This window comes from Pseudonaja textilis, chromosome 3, assembly GCF_049901715.1.
Source record: "Pseudonaja textilis isolate UNSWEBS1 chromosome 3, rPseTex1.2, whole genome shotgun sequence".
Lineage (NCBI taxonomy): Eukaryota > Metazoa > Chordata > Lepidosauria > Squamata > Elapidae > Pseudonaja > Pseudonaja textilis.
In genome coordinates this window covers 136,799,832-136,814,507 of record NC_141992.1, presented here as the reverse complement: position 1 = coordinate 136,814,507, position 14,676 = coordinate 136,799,832, and the positions used below count along the sequence as shown (strand labels likewise).

Below are 14,676 nucleotides of genomic sequence, written 5' to 3'. Positions count from 1 at the left end.
GGGAGATTTCAACTTCTGTTAACCACCGTTCAATTCTCCCTCATTACTTGAAGGAAAAAAAAAGTGCACTGCATAGGAACTCTTCCACATCACTTTTAATTGTCTCTGCTTTAGACATTTCCATTTGAGATTTATTCCTATTTGGCCCACCACATAGAACCACCATCGGAAACCATGAGTCTCCGCCGCAACAGCCGAGACGGTACCCCTTTAGTGAAAACAAACGGCCTTCTAGGCTCATCCTCTCTGGCGGCCGCGCCGCTTTTCAGCGCATTCATTGGCTGGGCTTCGCTTGGGGGCGGGGACTGAGGAGAGCGCAGGGGCGGGGGGGAGACCGAGACGATAAAGGAGCGCTAATCACGGGCTACGCGCAGAGCACCGAAAAGACTTTTAAGGGTCGCGGTTAGCTCGTTAGCGGGGACCGAGACGGCAAACGGGGACTCTTTGGGGTTGCGTCTTGGCGACGAGAGGCGGCCATGCTGTGCTATGTGACCAGGCCGGATGCGGTGGTGATGGAAGTAGAGGTGGAGGCCAAAGCCAATGGCGAAGACTGCCTGAACCAGGTGAAAAGCCGCGCTTTCCTTCGCCGCCCCCCGCCCCTTTCCACCTGAGTGGCCGTTCGGGGCTCGCGGAGGGGCTCCTCCGGCGCGTGGCCGTTCCGCTGCCCCCACCCCACCCCCGCGCGCTCCTTCCCGATGCCACGCGCGTCCTGTGGCTCACGCGAGGCGAGACCTTCAACGGTCGCCTCGCCGCTCGAGGCAGCCGCTGCGGGTGACGCCAGGGGGAAGAGGGGAGCGTGTCTGTCGTCCCCCGCCTCAGCCCTCCCCTCCTCTCGGCAGCGACACCGGGCTGCGGCTCCCCTCCTCATCTCCCACACGCGTTGCTTGGGAGCCGTTCCGTTGATTTGCCGGCTGGCTGGCTGGCTGGTTGTCCCCCCCCCCCTCCGCCCCTCACGCGCAACGGGAAAATCCCCTCTTAGCCCCGTTTTAACCGCACTGAGCACGTGGCGTTTGCAGAGGTGGTGGCGCCCCCCACTGAATCGGGCCCTGCTCGAGAGCATCCCGCCGGGCTTGGCGGACCTCTTGGGGATGCTGCGGAGGCGAGGGCAAGGAAGCCGGAGCGGCGGTTAAGCAATCGTTAGAGATGTCCGTGGAGCTTCTCAATCATCCCGGGTCATGGTGGTAACTGGACTTTCTCGGTTCTTTTCCTTGGGAAAGGAAAGTTAGAACCGAAGAAGCTTCTCGAAGGAGAAGCGAAACGTTTTTAAAAATAAAAGTCCAGTTGCCTTTCTGGGGGGAAAAGCACCTTTTTGTGAGGGGGAGCAACCATTAGAGTGCTACTAATTTTGACCCATTCGTGTTGAAAGTCCTGGTTTGATGCTCCAGCTGCTGCAATTGCTGCTTTTGATATCCACTAAATTAAAGGTTCATATTTTAAGTTATTCTCTAGGCATTCTGTTAACGGGTTTTTTTGGGGGGTTTTATGCTTGCAATTTTGTCGACCCCTTGAAAACTTTAGATAGGAAAGTCACTAGCTTTTGTAATTCTGAATATTCCAAAAATATTGTCTAGGCTATGAATAATTGGGAAAACTGTTTAGGTAACCTTGTTTAAGTAAATGGGTACCTTATAGCATTTTTCTCTAGCGCTCATTACAGTAGTGTTTATGATGTTTAACTTGTAATCATAGGTTTGCAGGCGACTGGGGATTATAGAAGTTGATTACTTCGGACTCCAGTTTACAGGAAGCAAGGGAGAGAACTTATGGCTGAATTTGAGAAATAGAATATCCCAACAGATGGATGGCTTGCCTCCTTACAGATTGAAACTACGGGTCAAGTTCTTTGTGGAGCCACATCTGATCTTGCAGGAGCAGACAAGGTAAAAAAACAACAACACCCTTCACTGAAAATGGTTTCTGTTTATTATTTTGCAGTCTGCGGCTCCATAGAGTAACTATGACTTTCAGCAATGCTTAAGGTGTCTTAGTTTTTCAGTTGATCTTAGCTTTATGGCATGATTTTTATTGTGTACACTATATTGGGAAGAAGCCACCATTAAAGGCAATGCTCTAGTTTCCCTGTTGAAAATATTGGTGTTATGTAATTATTAGTGTTCCTGTATGGATTTGGCAATGGTTCATTTAATTATGAAGTTTAGAAGTAAAAGTATTGGCTCCAGTGCCCGACAGTAACCTCTTCACAGTGTTATTGCAGGTCATTTTAAAATGTTCAAGACAGGAAACTTCCTCCGTGTTTCGGTTTCCTCCAGGACTCCTCCCTTAATCTGTGTCATATTACAGTAATACTCAAATGACTGTTTCAAGCTACAAAGAGAAAACAGATGTTTTTTCTTAAAAAATATATAACTCTAAACTGGATTTACAAGTACTTACAAAAACATTGTCATTGACTTAATAATTATTTGGAAGACTGTTATTTTATATCTGGTTTATGAACTATAACATGTCTGAACTTAAACATCCAGAGTACATGTTCTTTATTTTCCCACTAGTAGTTTTTGTAAAAGATTGGCTAGATTACCACATCCCTGAAGTGCTCAGACATTCTGTTATTCTACCTTTATGTGGTAGAATAATTGCTGAATATTTTTGTACACCGTACAATGCAACCCAAATTATTATTTAAAATATTACTGTACTGTGTGCAAAAACCACCCGCTTTGTTTTAGCAAAGATTTAATGACCATCTAATTATTTTTTGGTTTTGAATACCACATTTTGAATATCCAGTTTATTTATTGGTTTCCCTTTGAGGGTGACTTTCCCGATGCAGATTATTACATGTCAAATTCTGTGATCTTTGGCATTTTGGCTGGAATGTTGATTAACAGTCTTATTAACAAGCTTCCAATGACTTACACTCATACAACATGTGTCTGTACTGTGTGTAATGCCCAAGCATGTCTTGCACAAACCTGGTATAATAAGAGCTTTTTGCACAACGGTCATTTTGACATGGAATAGAAGGACATGTACAGGTGGTAGTAATGACAGTACAGTTGGGTTTACAGGAGCCATGTGTGTGCTGTTGCTCAGGTGTAAGGGGAGGTCACTATATAATTGCCTCTATAATAGCCTATGGAACCTGTTTTTTCTGCCTTTTCCTGTTTTTTTGAATACTGCATACAAATTTCCTGTATTTTCTGGTTATATTCTGATGAGAAGACAGACATAATTATATATGGTCATTATACCATTGCTACAGCAACAAATCTAATGGTGGCCTAAGACTTTCACAGTATTATGCATTTTCTGTAGAGTAGCACATAGCATAATTTATACCAACCTGAGATTCTGTTGGAATTAAAATCTACTGATTTCTATACTGTGGTCTATACCGTGATAATCCAAATTTATGTCCCATCAATAAATCGGTTGGTTTTTTGGCCTACTTCAACAAGTTATGAATGCTAGAGTATTTCTGAAGAACGAGATTCCAAGTAAAGAAGCTTATTTATATAGTTTTTCCCAATTGTTAGCATTTTTTCCTTAGCCTATCTAATGATGGAACAAAATAGATTTGAGGCAGCACCAAATGGAATAGGCTATTGACACAGAAAATTCACTAAATATAAATATGCTATAGCTTCCTCCTCTCTTATGCAGATGTCCATCTTTGGTGAAAAGAAGTTAGTTTAAAAAAATACATGCTCAGAAAGGAATTGTAGTCTGAAAGCTAACTCCCAAACACCACTAGGCGTGGCTCCTTTTGCAATTATAAAAGTCTCTGGCTTGAAGGAAGAAAGTCTGATAGTCAGAAAACCCGACAACAATGTAACTATAGGTCATTGACTGAAAGTAACCCTTGTTAAAAGCTGCTGGGCTGCTCCATCAAATCAGCAGCTGCTTCTCTGGAGGAAAGAGGAGATGCTTAAGAAAGTCAGTCCCTGATTGGTCTACTGCAGTTGCCTCCAGCAGAAGTTCTGCTTTTGTGGTTGAACTGTCTTGAAGAACTTACAGCAGTCTGCTATAACTTTTGGGGGGTGATTTAATTTCTAAAACTTAAAGAACGGATAAAATTTTTCAGAAAAGTCACCTCAAACTGATTTAATGCTTAAGTTCTCTGACTTGAAGTGAGCTGTGTTAGATGTGCTACTTAGTCCAAATTGATGTCTGTAATTAAAATCATAGCTTCATCAGACATTTGCAACTTATGAAATATTTGTAGTCTAAACATTAAACCACTGCACTAAAGTGTTTATCTAAGTGCTGTAGAATCTATTGTTTTTTTTTCTGAGATAAGTGGTGAATGCCCTTAACTGCATGCAGCAGAGTTGAATATCCGGAGTTAACCTTTCCCCTGATTAATCAGCAGTGAAGATTGGAGCTTGTAAAACCTTTGCCTTTGCTCTGGTATGCTGTTGGCATCCGACTATAAACCAGTCTTATCTGTTTTCGTATCTGGTTCAATTCTTTATTTGGACTGAGATAAAATGAAGCTACTCCTAAATATTCAGTGTGAAAGACAAATGTTTATTCTAAAAAGATGTTGCTATAAGGACTATAAAGAACAAATGTTCTTTATATTAGATTGGCAAACAGCAGGAGGCATTCAGCTGGAGTTTCACATTAAATACTGGGCATATTCAAAAAAGTAAAAGTGATGAGTCCATATTCAAGTCTCAAAAACCCTCAATTTTAATAGGATCAAACCAGTTGTTCTGAGATGTCACTAGGTATATATTTGGAGTTATTATGCCTAAAATATGATATTCTCAGCCTAAGATTTTCACATTATGGGACATTGGAATTTTTCTGTGTTTAGTTGAATGTGTTTGTATCATGTCACATTCTTTTCTAAGATATTCCCTGAGCTTTTGTATAGAATAGGCATATCCCATATATCAGTTCCTTGGCTCATAGTTTTAGGGAGGTATGTTTACCAAATATCTTTTAGGAGATTAAAACCACAGATTTCTAACAGGAATCTTGAATATTAGCTAAAAAAATTGTAATGATGGAATAGCTCTGATTTTTTTTACTAATTGCTTTACATTCTTTTATTTCATGTTCTCCTAATCCTATTGAGCTGGAACTAATTTTAGATGTATTACTGGATTTTAGTTTTCCAATTTTATTCTAAATACAGTTATTTTACTCTCACCTTTTTAAAGGAATGTTTCCCATCAGTTTACTCTGGGCTTTCTTGTAGTTCCATTTTTATTCACAATATGTCTTTCACTATTAGCAGAAATATTTCTTGTAGTATTTGAGCAGGTCTTAAATGTTGCTATGTTTCCTTTCTGTGTTACAAAAATAAACTTCCTTTTTTAGGCATATGTTTTTCCTGCACATAGAGGAGGACCTTCTGGCTGGTACCTTACAGTGCTCTTCTGAACGTGCTGTTGAATTAAGTGCTTTGCTTGCCCAGTTGAAGTTTGGTGATTATAATCAGAATACTGCCAAATACCACTATGAAGAGTTCTGTATGAAAGAACTTACCTCTTCTACTTTGGACAGGTAACTTTTGTTGTTAAACTTTTAATGCAGCAGGAGTATCTAAGAACAATTACTTGTAAGTTTTACACTTGTTTGCTTTAATGTGCACCTGAGCTCATTAGACACAAGGGTTTTAATTTTTGAAAGTTGCTTTCTATGAGATAATTTACTCTCCCCCCCCCCCATTTATTGAATTTGATTTAGTAAATTTAAATTTAAATTTTCTCAATATAACTGATAATACATTCAAAAATTATAACTTTCCATCCTCAGTGTTACTCATACCTTTAAATTAAATGTATTAAAATGAAGAGTTATGGATTGTGTAAAATGTGTTTTAAGAGTTCCCAGTCTATAAAATCTAGGATTTTATAGTGGCAGATCAATATATTTAAACAATAAAATAAAATCAAGATTGTGATTAACCTACTTTCATATTTTTTTCCACAGTATTATTGCAAAACATAAGGATCTTGAAGGTCTCAGCCAAGTTTCAGCTGAATATCAAGTTTTACAGATTGTGTCAACACTAGAGAACTATGGAGTAGAATGGCATTCGGTTAGAGACAGTGAGGGGCAAAAACTTTTTATTGGAGTTGGCCCTGAAGGCATTTCCAGATGTATGGATGACTTCAGTCCAATCAACAGGTGATTACCAGAAAGTCCTGCCTTTGAAAAACTTTATCTAAAGCTTGTAAAATAGCCAAAGAATTCTGAAGCATGCAGCTGTTTTATTTGAGTCTCTAGCTTAACGGTATTGAACATTCCTTACTGTGCATTGTTGAAATGGGTTGTTTCCTTCAGATGTATTTTTGGGGATGGGAAAGATTCTAACTCCAAATAACTATAGACATTCGTTATTGCAGAAAATTCAGGGATTCTTTCTATATCTCAGATCTGCTATCAAAGTGTTACAGAATGGTTAAGTTTTTCTTCTTGAAGTGGCAACATTTTGGGAAAGATTTTCATTGCTATTAAAGCTAGTTTCATTTCTTCTTTCCAAAAATGGTCAATTCATCTTTATATTTCACCTTTAATTTTACATTGCCAGTCTGTACTTGGTCTATTTTTGTTTTGATAACAGAATTTTAGGGCTTAATATTACGGTGTCGTTCTTTGTATTCCCCCCCACCCTCCCCAATTGCTTTAGGATTGCATATTCAGTTGTTCAGATGGCTACACAGTCTGGGAAGAATGTATACTTAACTGTCACTAAAGAATCAGGAAACAGCATCGTTCATCTTTTCAAGATGATCAGCACCAGAGCCGCTAGTGGACTATACAGAGCAATAACAGAAACACATGCATTTTACAGGTTTGTATTTCTGGGGAGAAATATATGTATTTAAGTCAAGTTCATAATAGAGTTCTTGACACTATTATATAATTGGTTTGTTATACCACTGTTCCAGTATGTTGTAAACAAGTAGATAATAAATCCATTTTAAATTACATTGAAATCTATGTTTATGTTATGCATGGCTTTCCCCACCTGCCACATTCTTGTTTCAGTAGTTTGGGGATATAAAGGGAAAAAAGGTTGTTTGATTCATGTTTGTTTTATATCTTCTTTTTTTTGCTAGGTGTGATACTGTTACTAGCGCTGTCATGATGCAATATAGCCGAGACCTAAAGGGCCACTTGGCATCCTTGTTCCTGACAGAAAATATTAATCTTGGGAAAAAGTATGTATTTGACATTAAGCGGACATCTAAGGAAGCTTATGATCATGCAAGACGAGCTCTTTACAATGCTGGCATTGAGGATCTAGTTTCAAGTAATGACCAAAGCCCCCCCAGTTCTCCCCTTAAATCGTCAGAAAACAGTATGAACTGTAACAACAATTGTGAGGGTCTCAACTGTCAGCAAATGAAAGCTCTTCAGGAAAAACTACGGAAGTTTAAGGAGTCTCTGCTGTGTATGGCATGCTGTGAAGAAGAAATAAATTCAACGTTTTGTCCATGTGGCCACACTGTGTGCTGTGAGACATGTGCCATACAGTTACAAGTAGGTATAAAATCAGTTGCAACAGTAAAAAGTATTACATTTTGACTTAAGTTCAAAAAATACTGGAAATTCTTTAATTCTCAAAAAAAGCATGCAATAACTTTGCAGGATTTAAACATCAGTTCATGGCTAAGTATAGTCTTGCATCAACATACTATGGAAGAAAGAAAGGAATAAGCTGCCTCATCAATGCACTACTGGCCCTATTGATTAACATACAATATACAAGTAGTATGTTAAATATAAAAAGCGATGCTTTTAATTAAAATTTGTAAATTCAGATGAAATATTTTCTTAGGATTTTACTGTCTCCTAGACAGTTGCACCCAAATATGAGTAAATATGTAAAATGTTCTAAGTTGGCATATGTGCCAGTTCTGGAATCTCTGTCCTCATATTCCACATAACAGGTCAGTCCAAATGTTCCATGTGTCCATATGTTTCTGGAAGTCAATTCACTGGAATCAGAAATGTTTAATTGGACTCCAGATAATCCATTTCTGGAAATATATGAATCATTAGATGAACATTCCAAATATTTTTTTCCAGAAATGTCAACATTTTGGAGCTGCATCAGTCCATAATAAGATTTCTATGGCTTCCAAAATAAATCCTTCAAATAGAAACAGAGGTCTCTAATCAGTAACTTCAGTAAATCGTTCAGACAGGTGGCAAGCAGTAAAAGGGCACCTGCAAGGCTGCAGCAACTTCAGGTGTGCAAGAGAAAGAGAGATATCAGTTGCTTCTTAACCATTGCAGCAGTTGACCTAATGGCTTTATCTGGTCAATCACTATGATGGGTCCCCAGCCCATGGGGTGAGGCCCATTACTGGACTGAGGCTTGTTCAAAATTGGGCCATGTGAGTGATGGGCAAGCACGCATGTGCAAAACTCCACTCGCAAGCACAAGTGCCGTCTGCTGAACACCGAAGCTCCATTTGTGTGAATGGAAGGGGGGGCGCTGCTCACACAAACAGTGCTGCGTGCTCGTATGCATGCTCCTGCCACTCACACACACTGCCAGGTTGGCCCGCCAAGCTGGTAAGGTTGGGGACTGCTGCACTATGAAGAATTCCTCTCCCACTTGGGGAGAGAAGGAAGAGGAAGCTGGAAAAAGTAGCTGAAGAGAGTGCATTAGGGCTACCATTTCCTTACTGCAAAAATCAGACTCACTAGATGACAGAAGAGGTACAAAAAAATCTTAAATTTATGTTGCCATTTAGTGGCAAGCTGGATGTTTGCAGTTCAGATTTAGTTCAGACATTGGAGTCCTATAGATGTTGATTTTTATACTCCCTTTTTAGATTTTGGAAAGGAGTCATTGGAAGAAAGCATTTGCTGTGTAATAGAGTATATGTGGATAGAAGTTTTAATGGGTAAAACTTCAGTAGCGTCAATTGTGTATTAGCGTTACTCTACATGCAGTTGGTAACATTATTCTTGTGTTTTCCTTCTAGGTGTGTCCAGTCTGCAGATCTGAAATAGAACATGTGCAGCATGTATATTTGCCTACCCACACCAGCTTGCTTAATTTGACTCTAATATGACCACTGTGTTACTTTCTTAACTAATCCATACTTCCAAAGTACTGCACTAAAGTTCCAACTCCACTGATAAAAAAGAACTATCACTTCTGCATCTGCCAGCAATTACTGGAAGGACCATGACAAAACTGGGAAAGGGAGAATATGAACAAGTTCTTGTTAGAATAAATTTTAGAGGATATACTGTGAATGACTTGTAGACAAACGTGTTATTTGAAACAGCATTATTAATAAATTAATATTCTGAGAGAAAAGATGACAATTTAGTCTGCAGTATCCCGCAGTAACCCAGTTTTATGCATTTTATTAAAATTGTTTTAAAAATTACTTTATCTAGCATGACCATTCCCATTTATTTTTTAGAAAGACTAGTTTTTAATGTGTACATCTATTGTAGTATAATTTCGTTTCTGCTTTTGTTTTACTGAAGTAAGAAACTTATTTTTAAATTTGTGCACTTAAGAAATTAAGATTGCAAAGCTTTAAGCAAATAGCTGAGTTTATTCAGCAGGTCTTGTGATCAGATTACTTGCAAAATTTATTATCATTTTTTGAATCAATCCGCAGCCTGTTGGGTACCTAAGAAAATGTGGATAAAACACTTAAAATATAACTTTGATTTTCTAAAGATTTTTTTGTACTTAGAAAACTCAGCTGTTGTTTCTGTTCATAATGCCTTATGTTTGGAGAAAGGTTCCTCAAATTCTATAATCTCAGTGTTTCCTTAAAATGCAGTTGTGTTAAATTTTTAAAAACCATCTTTCACGATCCCTATTTTCCCTAAGCATTTTGGATTTTGGTCAACTAGTGAATGCTACAGAATACTGAAAGCTAGATGATCATGTGCAATACTAGCTGAAATGAAAGCTAGAAAAGTCACTTTACTGCGACTTTATAAATATACTTTTCATATTGCCTTAATGTAGCAGTAATATGAGTATGCATTTGTTTCTTTGCACAGATATTTTGTCAAATATCAAAACTCTACTTTTTTATAGCACATTAGCATATAAATCTTGTTCCCAAAAAGATATTTATTTTTTCACTTTGTAAAAATGTTTTGTTTCCACATGAAGTAAGAGCTCCTCTATGGTAGAAAACTTCTCTTTTTTATATATTCAGGTTAATAAAGGACTTTTAAAATACTTTGGCAATCTTCTCTGCATCTCACTTGTGTATTAATAATCTTAACTATTCAATTCATCACAAAACATTTGCAACCATAGATATGGTTACCCATAATTGTTTTGGCAAAAGTATGGTGGACTTCACCCGTAAGGCTGTTATAAAGAAGCTTTTTTGCTTCCATAATGTTCTGGTTCTTCACATATAATCCCATGGGATAATTCTCATCCCAAGGATGAGAAAGGTGTTCATACTCAGGTAGCTGATCAGTTATTAAATCAGTTGGCAGAGACAGAATAGAAATGTAATGGCTTGGGAAAAGAGGCATAATTCTATCAGCATAGCATCCCTTTAAAGCTGTAGATGAGGGAATTTCAAGTCTCTGTAAATGTGAATTCCTGGCCACAGCTGCAATTCCTATTCAAAGAGAAGATATGATCCAAAACAACTAAACAGATTGTGTGCCAGCATTGAAAGGGGAAGTACACTTCCGTTCAGGGCTAAAAATGGACTCAAATGTAAACACACCAAGCTTTGAGATACCCCACCTCAATTTCTATTTTCCCCCTTACACCGACTGGAACTGATACAAAGAGATGAATCATTAGAATAATTCTTAACCTAGGAAGCAGTCCAGAAGGACACCATGGTCAAGAGTATTGAAAGTTGTAAGAGAATCTAGAACAGCCAAGTATTGACCAACCAATGCTGTTGTGCTGACCACCTATGCAGCAAGTTTCCATTCTGATGACTGAATGAAAATTTCCAGAAAGTTGGATCCTGCAAAGGCTTTTTGAGGAGGGTGCTTATCACTCCCTCCTCAAAGGTAAGCGGTACTGCCCCTCCCTCAAAGAAGAAATTATTATATTGGCCCAACTATGTGTCATCTACCAGGCCTTCAACATCCAGGAGGGTCATGGACCTAATGCAATCTCATAATCTAATCTGAGATTAAGTCCACAATAAAAAAGACATTTTATCCCCACATCTTCAGGCATTTATTCACCTCAGCAGCCTTTGGAGTTTTTAGTTGGTTAATTCCTCGTTAGGAGAATGAGTGCATACAGGGAGACATAGTGAGAGTAATGTTGAATAATACACACACAGCACACAGATACACTGTACAGTAAATGTAGGTTTTTACTTTCCATAAACGTTTAAGCAAAGTTCAGACAAGCAGTCCAAAGTCATTCACAGGTAAGGCAGTCAGTGTTCAGTTCAGGGATAATCCAAATAACGAAGTCCAGTATCAAAAACAGTTCAGTAACAGACTTACATCAAATTCAAAAATAACAGTCAATTAGGAACGGCAATACTCTCCAACAGAAGGAAACAGAGACTCACTGAGACTTCTTCTGAGACTAAACAACCCAAGTTTCTGGCTCCATTTTATGGCCATTTGCAGAAACCACACTCAATTACAGATTTAGTATTCTTTTAAAGCTACAGTATTAACATGTCTATCCTAGTTTATATATTTCCAACCCAAATAACTGTTAGGTGACTTACATTCCTAACAGTTACCTTACTTGGTTAAAAAGTTGGTCAGTTTTTATTTGTATGTTTATGAGATTCATCACTGCTACTGTTTATAACTCTCTCTTTTTTTCCTGATTTCATAGCCAGTTAACAATGATTTCCATCCATGTTATTCTTCTCTTTCTTTTCCTTCTAAGTGTGTCTTCCCATTTCTTTCAATCATCCCCATCTAGGGTTTAGCTGTCTGTTTTGTTTGGAAATAGGGCAGAGGATTGAATGTGGTATGTGGGAGAAGATTTTGGTACCTGCAGGTAAGATTAAGTTTATAATGGAGGTAACTTATTTCACAGGGAATTAAACAGTGATTTAATATTTTTCCTAGCCTCATTTTTGGGGGACAGTGGCTTCTAAGAGGTAAATGTATGCATACACATGCACTCACAAGAACAGGAGTGTCACATATACCTATTTTGGGGGGAAGGAGGAAACTTTAGGGTTTACTTCATTTGTGTTAAAAAGGCATGAAGGAAATATGTATTTACGATCATGGTTTAAATCTCTTCTTTTGGTGGGGTATCGTCTTACATTAAATCTTATATTTCTTTGGGGTAAAAAATATAAATGTTTAGAAATCTTCATAAATATATCAGGATTCTACCTCAATATTTGTATTAATCTATTCTAATATCTCTAAAAGTTAGCTGTTCATATAACATATGCGACAAAGTTTCAGTGACGAACATGAACTTTCTAAATAATTGTTTCCCTTAAAAATAATTTGATACTTACCTTGGAAAAGAGATGATCTATTCAAAAGTATATAAAAAATACTTGGCAAGTTTCTTTGACAAAAGGAAGTCTTAGTACAAAAGGGCAAATCATAATCCAATTAAACAGGTCATAGTTTTCCCTTCTTGACCTACAACATGGCAGTGCCAGCCTAGCAGAAAACAAATGAGACAATTGTATGAAAGATAGTGTTAAGATAAACAACCTTTATTCAGGAGCATGTGAACAATAAACACCTGCTGATTAATCTTTGCAGATGATAAAGTTCAACTTGTGTGTGCATGCTTTCCTAAGAAAGAAATAAAAGATTAAAAGTCCCAGGGCAAGTTGTATACTAGCAATTTTATTTGAGAGCTAGAAAATTCTATTTATAAGTGACCAATTCTAAACTTGTTGTGCAGGAACTCAGATGAGATGTCAAATTTTCCAAGAAGCCATTGAGGTAATGCGATACCAGATGTGTAGAGGTAGAGTTGTTAGTCCTGTTCCTGAATTGTTTGCTACTAAAAACCACAAAATTGGACGTTGTGTGGTCTTCCAGATGTTGATAGACTAGATGTTGACCATGTTAGAATTTCCTGGGCCTATGCATCTGGAGAATGGCAGGATGGGTAAGGCTAAATTAAAAAGCATTGTGTTTAAATAAAAGCCAAACCAGCACTGCCTGATATCAGATATGTTCCATGCTGTTTGTAAATATTTTTAAAACATCTTTGCACAACTCAGTCTTATGCTTGTTTACTTACAAAGGTGGCACTCGGCCAATTCCTTTCTCTTGATAACAAGAAACGACATGCTTCAGGCTTATCAGTTAAAGAGTGTCACCTGATGGGACTTAGGAAGTGGTGGTGGGCTTTCTCATTCCCAACACTGGCCATCTAGAGTAGCACGACCAATGACCCCGCTACTCTGCTCCCATCACACAAGCCTTGAAGACTGATCTTCTCCCAGGCAGATAGTGTGAGAGATCCCTTTTGGAAACATGGCAAATTAAGAGTTTTTAAGTGTTTTTATTGCTTTGAGATGTCTTTTTTTGCTTGGATTTTTATTGTTTTTAATATTGTACACCAGCCAGGATTGTTATGGAGTCAGGTGGCTTTCAACTTTGGACGAACAAAAAAAAAAAAAAAATTAAACTTCTTCCAAAATATGCAATTGTATCTCAGAATACTGATAGCTTAATGCCTAGCAACCCTAACTCCAGATAAATTAATTTGGTTAACCTCTATGAAAGGCAGGAGCTGTTATATAGAAGAAAGCATCTGAACCAGTGTGTGAGATCAAAATTTACAGAACTTGAAATGAAATGAATAGAATATTTATGAAATATATTTCATAAATTAATCAGTAATTAAATGGCAGCTAATCTCATGCCCTCAATACAGGTGTGATATGGTTGCTTTAAATTTCCAGGGACATCAATTTGACTGCAGAATACTGTTCTAGTACAAGTTTGTGGACTAGACACATAATAGATTTAACCTGATTATAGGACGGTACTCAAGGTTATTTTCTCCAGACATAATAGCTAAAGCTGATATAATAGCTTTATATAATATAATATAATATAATATAATATAATATAATATAATATAATATAATATAATATAATATAATATAATATAATATAATATAATATAATATAATATAATAGCTAAAGCAATCTTATCAATGTACGATGGTCTCCCAGTGTGAGAAACATACCTGTTTCTTCTAGGTCACTATAACAACCCCTTCCTTGAATTCTGATCTCTTACAATAAGCAATTTCATTTTGTCTGTATCTGATTTCCAGGCTCCTATCCAAGTTTCCAAGTGTCCAAGCAAATATGGGAGTCCTATATTACCTGAAGATGTTACTGAGAAATAGATTTCAGCAACAGCATGCAATAGTTCCCAGTTTTGAATATTATGATTTACCTTGCTTGTTTAATGTAGATTCTAAAACACACGGGAGATGAAATGGAACTGTGTAGAACACTACACTGAAGCTCCTGTTTGAAACAGCAACTCATTCCAAGCAACAGAGTCTGGAATTTATTTGCAGACTGGACGCAGTTTCCAAATCTGCAGAATATTTCCTGGTATCAAAAGTCACTGAGAGTTTAAGAATTAACAGAGATACAGGTACGGTCAATCTCCACCAGGCCAGTAAAGACAGTCCAAAATTTCTGGTAGCTCATAAATATACTTTTGCTAATTAGGATGGAATTTTTTTTTGGGGGGGTGATTATTAATAAGGGATGAAATATGAAATGACTAGGGTTTTTTAT

At 37.6% G+C, this 14,676-nt stretch overlaps 1 protein-coding gene across 2 annotated transcripts; it reads left to right on the top strand.

The window, feature by feature from the left end:
- The first annotated feature begins 324 nt into the window (after nucleotides 1–324).
- Nucleotides 325–10,156, top strand: MYLIP (myosin regulatory light chain interacting protein). 2 transcript variants are annotated; one of them, XM_026699558.2, is made up of 7 exons: nucleotides 325–563; nucleotides 1,690–1,880; nucleotides 5,296–5,481; nucleotides 5,911–6,108; nucleotides 6,611–6,775; nucleotides 7,044–7,467; nucleotides 8,925–10,156. In XM_026699558.2, exons 1-7 carry the CDS (start codon nucleotides 477–479, stop codon nucleotides 9,012–9,014), a joined length of 1,341 nt encoding a protein of 446 aa, XP_026555343.1. In that variant the 5' UTR covers nucleotides 325–476; the 3' UTR covers nucleotides 9,015–10,156. The 2 variants fall into 2 exon arrangements, with proteins under 2 accessions (XP_026555343.1, XP_087787041.1); XM_087930915.1 differs by lacking the exon at nucleotides 325–563 and adding an exon at nucleotides 723–1,424.
- Nucleotides 10,157–14,676: the final 4,520 nt, after the last annotated feature.

Excerpts from the sequence above, each read along its gene's own strand:
- MYLIP (XM_026699558.2), top strand. The coding sequence starts at position 477 with ATGCTGTGCTATGTGACCAGGCCGGATGCGGTGGTGATGGAAGTAGAG. Across the intron at positions 564-1,689 it reads GCGAAGACTGCCTGAACCAG|GTTTGCAGGCGACTGGGGAT; the intron begins GTGAAAAGCCGC and ends TTGTAATCATAG. Across the intron at positions 7,468-8,924 it reads CATGTGCCATACAGTTACAA|GTGTGTCCAGTCTGCAGATC; the intron begins GTAGGTATAAAA and ends TTTTCCTTCTAG.